This window comes from Fundulus heteroclitus, chromosome 17, assembly GCF_011125445.2.
Source record: "Fundulus heteroclitus isolate FHET01 chromosome 17, MU-UCD_Fhet_4.1, whole genome shotgun sequence".
NCBI classification, from domain to species: Eukaryota; Metazoa; Chordata; class Actinopteri; order Cyprinodontiformes; family Fundulidae; genus Fundulus; species Fundulus heteroclitus.
The window spans coordinates 401,691-410,938 of record NC_046377.1 but is presented as its reverse complement, the minus strand read 5'-3'; the positions used below and the strand labels follow the sequence as shown (position 1 = coordinate 410,938).

The 9,248-nt window shown below is 41.7% G+C and overlaps 1 protein-coding gene across 1 annotated transcript; it reads left to right on the top strand.

Annotated features, from left to right (window-relative positions):
• Nucleotides 1–237: 237 nt before the first annotated feature.
• prl2 (prolactin 2) lies at nucleotides 238–8,712 on the top strand. The gene is made up of 5 exons (XM_036149370.1): nucleotides 238–308; nucleotides 2,223–2,463; nucleotides 6,144–6,251; nucleotides 6,500–6,679; nucleotides 8,364–8,712. The coding sequence occupies exons 1-5, from the start codon at nucleotides 238–240 to the stop codon at nucleotides 8,556–8,558; spliced, it is 795 nt and encodes a 264-aa protein (XP_036005263.1). The 3' UTR covers nucleotides 8,559–8,712.
• Nucleotides 8,713–9,248: the final 536 nt, after the last annotated feature.

The window sequence follows — 9,248 nt, the reverse complement described above, 5'->3', positions numbered from 1 at the left end:
CCGTGGAGAAGTCATGATATGAGTGGCAGATGCGCGAGTCATTTTGCCACTCGGAAGTTCCCCACAACCTGGCTTTGCCGGCTAGCAGTGAAATCACGTACGCTACTTTGGACCGGTCTGAAGGGTATGAGGAAGGTTGCAATTCGAAGTGTATCTCACACTGTGTGAGAAAAGCCCTGCAATGTTCTGGATCACCGGAGAACATTGCCGGCGGGGAGAGACGGGGCTCCGACGAGGATGACGTCACCGGAAGTGACGGAGGGCCAGAGGAAGCGGCTTGCGGAAGTGAAGGCTGCGTGCTCCCCTGAGTACGAAGATGGCCTAAAATCTCCGAGACGCCGGCTTCTAATTCAGAAATGGATTTCTCTACCCCCGCACGCCACTGGGTTTCGGGTACAGGGTCCATGTTTGGCCAGAACGTACTGTGATGAATTTAGGAGGACCCAAGAAATACCCGAAAACAAGTGAGTACAAAAATAATATCAGTCTTTATTTTTGACGCTGCGGCTCGGTCCCTGGTTCGGCTCGCACTCTGCGACTGGCCGCTCCTGAAGGCAGAGTCTCAGGTTAGTGACCAGCAGATATTAACAGGCTTGTTAGAGAGAAGTTTGGTCACTAACCTGGACGTGCTGAGGGCAGAACTCTGACTCCTTGTTACGAAGGCGTCCGAGAGGGGGGTTATCCAGGGCTCCTTTGTCCAGATCCGGTCCAGGTCTTTGTCAGGGGGAAATCCGTTTAGTTCAGGCAGCGGTCTCCGAGGGGGAATCCAATAGAGCGTCCAGGTCCAGGTCCAGGTCAATCCAGAAGGCACAGACAGAACAGGGGGGGCAGGCGAACTCGTTTACTCACGGACAGGCTGGGGTCGGAATCACGGTGAGGCAGTCCAAAACACTGAGGCTGACAGGCAGGACCCAGGCAGGCAGACAAATCCAAAGGGGCAGGCAGGTATCCAAAAAACAGAGGCAGAACAGGTCGAGAGGCAGACAGGCAGACAGGAATTTCAAAAATGCTGGAAGCGCTCACCGTATGGCTAGAGACGTTCTGGCACTGGAGGCTACGAGGAGCAGAGCTTATAAGCAGCCAGGGTGGAGACAGACACAGGTGTGCTGATTGCAATCAGCAGCTCCAGTGCCAGAAACGTTACATTTTTTAGGACAATTAGGAAATATTTTGTAATACTGGCTGAATTATAACAGGTTTATTGGCAGTGAGAAAGGTTATGTTTTTTTTTTTTTTTTTTTTTTTTTTTTTTAAAGATGTTGACACAGTAAAACTAAAAGCCAGAAAGTTTTATCAGGGTTTGTTGCTCTAGTTCTAATTTAGTTAAAATAAACACAGAAGCAAAATCATGATTTTTCTTCGATAAGTTAACATGTTCCTTCAGTTCCTGTTTTCAAGTGCACATCATGCTTCTAAATCCATCCATCCATCTATGCTGTAACTTTGCCAATATTGGAACATGGTATGTGAAACTAAGGGAGCGAGGGACAAAAATAAAAAAAAATGGGGCACAGTGAAGGACAAAGCAAGCATACAATAAATAAAGCATACCAATTTATTTACTATTTTATGTACATAGCTAAATCCCACAAATAGAAAATAATCCTCTCATATAACTGTGTTCAAGCATGACTCATTGTTTTTAGGGTTGGGCTTAAAGGAATAATCTGACTGACCACCCCCCCCCCCCATTTTACACATAAAAGTGAAATTATCAGTGAGGAATCTTCTAAAGCTCCTTCTGCCTGTAAAACTGAAGCATTTCTGCAACAGAAGCGTAAACTCTTCTGCACCCTACAGGATGGCTGCACACATCAGACCAGGTAGGTGTCACGCCTGAGAAAGAAAGACTTTTCCTTCTGCCTGCTCTTCTCTTCCCGTTCCTTCATCTGTTTTCTCAATCCATCTCTCCGTGAGGTTTTTGTTATTTTTTTTGTGCTGCTTGTGTTATTTCCAGCAGAACTCTGCTTCTTTTAGATGTTCCCGGCACTTGTCTTGTGAGCCGAGGAGACAGATTTCTCTGCTGCCGCTCCAACCAATGATCTTCCTCATTTTAACATGGCTTTAAATTCCAGTTGAGCAGGAGCATCAGGCTGCTTTTTTTATTAATGGTTATTGTTTTAACTGCTCTTATTATACTAGTTTTAGATGTTGTGTTTTATTGCTTGTTTTTATTTTTTATAGACAGCTCTACAGCTCTTTGGTCACTTTGACGTGTAAAGTGCTTTATACATAAAGTTTGATTGGTTATTTCTCTTTCTTCGGTCTCTCTCAGTGTCCCCTGTGTTTGTGGTGCTGGTCTGTCTGGCGTTCTGCAGCAGGCTGGGCAGAATGAAAGCAGCATCCATCTGCTCCAGTGACCAGGCTGGATGCCACTTCCTGTCCCTGGCCAACCTCTTTGATCGGGTCATTCAGCACTCAGCGAGGATGCACGGCATATCCAATGACCTTCACTCTGAGTTCGTAAGTGTCCTTATTATCAAAATCATTCTCTGATCATTTTTAATGGCTCAGATCAAATTCATTTTGACTTTTTTTTTTTCATGTCCGTCTGAATGTCAGATCTGTGGTGCTCAGATTGCGCTTATGTGATCAACCTGTTGAATTCAACAGTCCTACAATGTTAATGATGTCAGCGATTACACAGTCTGGTCTGCAGCTGGACTTTACTACTCCAATAATTAAAAAGAAGAATTAAAAGAGGAATCTTAAAGCATGTAAATACTTCTCTGTTGTTTCGGTTGTGCACAGTAGATATTATAAAAGACAACAAAGTTGCTGAGCAATAGTATAATCCGTATAGTAATTTGTGCATGACCGATAAAGCATTTTTTAAAGATTTAGTCTAACAAAATATAAGTAAACAAAAATGAATTAATGTTGTTGTCGTTGATGTATTTGAAAATATTTAGGTAATTAGCTCTGGACATGAATTATCGTATTTTTCGGACCATAAGGTGCACCAGACCACTGTGAATTAAAGTGTCTATGTCTATGTCCACACATAAAATACCAGATTATAAGGCACACTTAATATTCTTCCTGTGTGTGTAGTATCACTCCGCCCTCTCCTGTATACAGCTCTCTCCTGAAAGGAGAGCTGTCCGTCTCTGTGGGGAGGACAGAGTAGTTGGACTACACTGCCGTTTCTAACATAAGTCCAAAATAAATGTAACTTTTATATTGAATTTGTAATGAATTGTATAAGGAGAACCCAAATGTTAGCCGGACACAGAGCTGAAGCTTAAAAAAGGGGTTTATTAACAAAAAGGTCCAGGAGACAAAAGAACGGGCTTCAGGCAACACAACAAGGCAAACTCCAAAAGCAGACGCGCCGAAAGTTAAACAGGCAAACGGACAGGCAGACTAAACAAAAACAGTCAAGGGAAAAGTACTCTTACCGGGGAACTTGGACATGAGGATAACACGAGACGTCCTGGCAACAAACCAAAAACTAAAGCGGGCTTAAATAGATGAACGGAACAGAAAAGCAGGGCGGGACTAATTAACCAACACAGGTGGAAATAATAAACGGAGCACACAGACTAATAAACCTAAGGTAAAAAGCAAGACAAAGACTGAACAAACACTAGCTGAAATAAAGACTAATACCGGCTAAGGATAAATCCAATACAAAACAAGAAAGCAGAAATAAAACCTAAGACCGAAAAGTGGCTAAACTGAAAGAAAATAACTTGAACCACACAGAATGTTACAGAATTAACTTACTAGGTTTGTTGTTGCTAGAGCGTACTCCAGGCGCGGGCTGCCTTACATGAATGCACCTCTAGTTTAGACATTACAGTCAGACTGTAGACAGCTCAGGGATCAGGTAGTGACACAGTGTACCATAATGCTCTGAATATCTACGAAGCAGAGCGGCTTGGTTGCTCACCAAGGTCGTGCTTACGCATTTTAACTGATTTTTGAGCGCATTGTACCACATAAAATCAGTCAGTAAGCACAGCGTTAATCATATCGTAAGGCGCAGCGGATTATAAGGCACACCATCAATTTATGAGAATATTTAAGGATTTTAAGTGCGTCTCATAGTCCGAAAAACACGGTACTTCATTTTAACCTGGTGGCACTGACTTCAGAACTAGCTCTTGTTAGGAGTAAACAGGCCAAACACTGCCATTGACCTAGCAGATCAGTGGGATAGAATGCTACGTAAGAGTGTATCAACATTCTACAATTTAACAGCATGTCATTTGAAACATTTGGGGATGGTTTTTTTTTTCAGACTGGCCACATCAATGTTAATATATGGAGTTACATTGTTTGAGCTTGCTTGGTGTGTCAATCCCCTAGATCAGCCTATCCGTCCTCTCTAGCTACATCAACAATAGAGAAGAGTTTTTGATTATGTTCAAGAGTGCCAGTAGCTGAGAAGCATCTAAAAGGTTGTTTTTTCATGCTTTCCACATCTTGGTTTTGTTTGAAAATGAGCCCTGTAATCAGCTGTAAGGTAGAATGACGCAACAAAAAAATGATCTCACTAAGTAGATGGAATAAACCATTCATACCTTCGACATGAATAAAATACACCATTAAACACAAATATTGTTATGTGAGATAATCGCACACCTCTCCAAATTGCACATAGCCAAGTTATTGGAAAGTGTCGGGAAGCTGTGGAGTATTTTAGGCCGTAATTCAAATGAAAAATGTGTTTGACACAGTGTCAAAGAGAAGCCCTGCAACCACAAATTTAGATGGGATTCAGAATGACAATGGTGAAGAGGGTTAGGAAGACAAGAATGAGAAGGAGTAAAACGTTTGAGCACAGACATATAAGGTTTATAAAATAACTTCAAAACCTCGGGGCTTCGGAGCCTTGGTGTGATCAGTTAACAGTAAATGGCATGCAAGGAGACTTAAAGCACTTGGTACAGAGTTGTCTGATGCAAGGAGGCCCTAAGATACTCCCAAGACACCATATAATTCTGCCAATACTTTTTTGCAGACATAAGTACCAAGACTATGTACCCAAGTAAATAATAAGATTTTATTATTTATTTAAACTGATCATGCTTTTGTATAATTTAAGTTTTTGTTCTGCTGACTTCCTCTGTGGTGCTCCACATGTAGGACCCAGGCAGAATCTGTCACAAGGGTTAGGGTTAGTGGGTAGGGTAGGGGTTAGGGTTAGGGTTATTGGTAAAATTGAGTGTTTTCGCCGTCATTAAGGTCCAAAAACCCTGGGGGGCCCGAGTGGGTTGCAGACATTCATGGTGATTGGTTGGACAGTTTTAAGCTGACAACACATGTTTTTTAGTGTATTTTAGAGACATTTATGGCGAAAGAAAGTCTGAAAGCAACAGACTGATGAAAATGAACAGGAAACTAATTTGGAAGGGTAGAGTGAAGGAGTGGTGTTATAAGAAAACTACAGAAAAAAGACTTATGAACTGATCGTCGGACACAGACTCAGAGCTGCTCTCTGTCATTAGCTACTTGGTTTTCAAATCAGTTCAATTCAAATAAATGTCATTTATACAGCACAAACTCATGACACATGTCATCCCAAGGCTCTTTATTTTGCTCAAAATAAGTGCAATAATCTGCCAGCGCAGAAAGACTTATATAATATATATCATGATTCCAAGAAGTCTTACCAAGTGCATATGTATCACTGCCATGGCAGATTATCACATTTATTTTGAACACAAGCCTCTAAAACGGAGATTAATAATCTAACAGAATATGCTCTTGCTTAGTATATAAATCTCTAAACAAGATCAAAAAGACTTTTTGGCTAAATATAACATCGTGAGACTCGGTTAGATGGGCCATTTTTGCAGTTTGCTGAATGATTTGCATGAAGCCATGAGGTGCATTAGGACAAAGGCTCACTATTAAATACAGGAATGTTATTTTAGCCGATCTAGAAAAGCATTTGAATGCCCAGGACAACAGTCTACGTCATATGGTACACTGATGAAACACCACAGACTGCAGTATCCTAAATGCTCTCTTGAAACTATCGTCCATTCCTTTACTGGCTGTTCTTCACCCATGCACACCTACGCACGCACACAGAGTGCATCACTAATATTAACCACTTGCGTACTCTGTCCACAGCTGACATTTAGATGAAGCCTCACCTTTGACATTCTCATTCACGTTCGTTCTGTCAGGAGCTGTACTTCCTTCCCAGTAAGAACCAGATTGGTCGGCTCAGTCGCAACTGCCATACGTCTACCATCCTGACTCCAAATGGCAAAGAGTATGCTCAGAGAATAGCGGTGAGTTAACCTTTCCGGAAGTTGTTTCCTGCTGATGACATCAACCGTCTACATCAGAGAAAAATCGTCATTTAACCTTTCGGGTTTCCCTTTCAGTTATTGCCTTGCACAACACGCAGTAGTATTCGTTCACCCTTTGTTTTCAAGGTAGCAGTTAAAGAAAGGAATGCGTACAACTGTATGATGAACAGGAACGTCTTGACATTTGTATCTAACAATGTTTCCACCTGCCCCCCGCATCGCCGCAGAGAGAGGAGCTGACGGAGGTGATTCTGAAGCTCCTGGTTGCGTGGCGAGATCCTCTGTGGCATTTTCACCAGAACATGGCTCAACAACTTACATTCAGTCACTTCAGCTCAAACAAGACTCTGGAAATGAGCGACATGGTGCACGAGCTGCAGAAAGGCGTGCAGAAAGTGGCTGAGAAGGTACATGCCTGCACACACACACACACACACACACACGCACACACACACACACACACACACACACACACAGCATCAAACTCTGCTGGTTTAGATCACAGGCTGTTCTTTTTTACATCAATAGTAGATGTGTTGCAAATGTAAACCAGATTTGAAGAACGTTTCTATGCTGCAGTTTATGACACATCAACAATAATGTGCGGTACTGTTTGCGACGACTGCTGTTTGTTCAGGACCAAACCGGAGAAATCCAGCAGAGAGCAAAGAGGCCTCTTCCACACGTGGCCGGATCTTTGTAAAAATGAATATCTCCCCCACATTGTTTTTCAAAAATAATATCAGACATCATTTTCAGAAAGGTTTTCATCCACAGTTACCTGCACAAACACCCCAATGAGCATTGTTAAAAACATGCCAACCGCATATAGAAGAAAGGAGGGGGTTTAGTTCAAGTCCGACAACAACAGGGGCTATGTCAGGGGTGTCAACCTCATTTCTATATGGAGCCACTTTGGCGTCATGAAGTTATTAAAAGGGCCGGTTGCAGGTCTATACACGATAATTTTCATTTCATAATTTCATTCCAGTTCAGATAGAAGTATAAAAAAATGCACAGTAACATAAAAGTAGCAACCTTAGGCCCAGTTTATACAGTTTATCTGCAAAAAAGTTGATATTGGGGTGAGTTACACTTACAGGAGGTACAATTTTAGCCACTTTATACACTTTGAAAGGATATATGCCTCTACTTTATGACATGATATGCTTTTTTTTTTTGGCTCTTGAGGGCCGGATAACTTACCTTGACAGGCCGGATTCGGCCCGCGGGCCTTGAGTTTGACACCTGTGGGCTATGTACTGCTAAGCTATACCAGCCAATCAGAATCCTTAAAAAATGGCAACATTGAACATCATTGTGACTCTGTATTGGGAGCACTCTTTCTCCTTTGAACCTCAACGTACTGGAGCAGCTGGGCTTGTAAAAACAAACAAGCAAAAGGTGTCTGGACCACCTGTAATAACGTTCCATGTTTGCTTTTACTTTGATACCGATACCGAGTAAATATAAATAAAATTTCTGAACCACAAGGTAAACTTTATGCTATTTCCATCCAGGTTTGTCCCATTTAGGTTCATCCGGAACCACACAGGTCAATATAAAATCAATTAAACATTTCAATAAACAGTGTACCTACCCAGGATAGAAGCTCAAAAGCACGGAATACAGACAAGAAAGTGAAACAACGATCTTTCTTGAGTTTGTTTGTTACTGCCCGGCTTGGGTATGCTGGCTGAATTTACGGTACATACTCTCTCGTGAATCTTGCGAGGCAGCTGGTCTATAGAGGGACCCTCTATGCGGCCAGTTTATTCGAAAAAAAGGCGGATCGGAGCACGAAGGATCAGATGCAAGCGGTGTGTCTTGGGTTTTATCTAAAACAAAAATTGAGGTTCGAGAGACCATCTTGCTCCAAGTTAAGATCCACTGCCTTAGCTGCTTTGTCTCAAGACATCTTTAATAAAGACATATAAGCTGTAATTTTTGAAAAAAGGAGTTCAAGAATCCAAGTAGATGTTAAGAATTTCTGAAATCTTTTATGACTAGGTAATAAATGTGGTCCAGTATTAACATGAGCATTTTGGTATATTTATAATTAAAGTAATCATGAGTCTCCTTGTGCCTCAGATGCAGACGCTGGGAATAATAAGCAATTCCCTTGGCAACCTGGGTTCCCCTAAGGCTCTGTTGGCATCTGACGGCGCTGAATGGCGACTCATGAATGACTACGACCTCCTCTACTGCTTTCGCCGCGACTCGAACAAGATCCAGAACTACCTGAAGATCCTGAAATGTCGGACAGTTCCAGAACATGGATGCTAAAGGGAAAACAACAGTAGAAGTTGTGTTGGACTCTCAGTTACATCAGCTATGAAATGCTCTATTTAGAAACAACACATATACTGATTCACTTTCCATGTGCAGAATGAATTTGCTACACTTATAATCTGTTCAGTTCTGTCATGAATGAAGACCTGCTGACTTCATGCATGATTTTACCTGGAAATCTTCCCTTGAATGGACATGATGACAGGGTGAAGGGGTTGTAAAAAGATTTACAAATGTCAAGTGAAATGCACAATCCATTGAAGAATGCTTGTAATAAAAAAAAACATTACAAGAAAAAACATATATCTTTGTCATTTTAACAGAAGATATAGGAGCAGAGTTCCCACAGTCCACCCTGGCCTCGGCTTTTTATGTGGACAGAAAGGTAGGAACAGTCCCACTCAGCCAGGATAATCAGTCTTTTTTTAAACAGTCTTGGAAAAAAAGTGCTATCATGTGTAGGAATGGCCATTTCCAGTCTGAGCACAAGATAGAGGTATTAAGAGTGATGTGAAACTTCACATCACTCTTAATACCTCTATCTTGTGGTTATGTGTGTAATTGCCGGCTGAGAGCAGAACTATCGGTAATCAGGATTAAACATATGGAAAATATTCTACAGATCTGAGACCGCAGCAGTACCTTTGAAGACCCTGTTCATTTTAAACATCATGATTTTACTTG

Bases quoted from the DNA above. Each gene is read 5' to 3' on its own strand.
- prl2 (XM_036149370.1), top strand. From the start codon at position 238: ATGACGTCACCGGAAGTGACGGAGGGCCAGAGGAAGCGGCTTGCGGAA. The intron at 309-2,222 runs GTACGAAGATGG...TGACGTGTAAAG, and splicing joins AAGGCTGCGTGCTCCCCTGA to TGCTTTATACATAAAGTTTG. The intron at 6,680-8,363 runs GTACATGCCTGC...CTTGTGCCTCAG, and splicing joins TGCAGAAAGTGGCTGAGAAG to ATGCAGACGCTGGGAATAAT.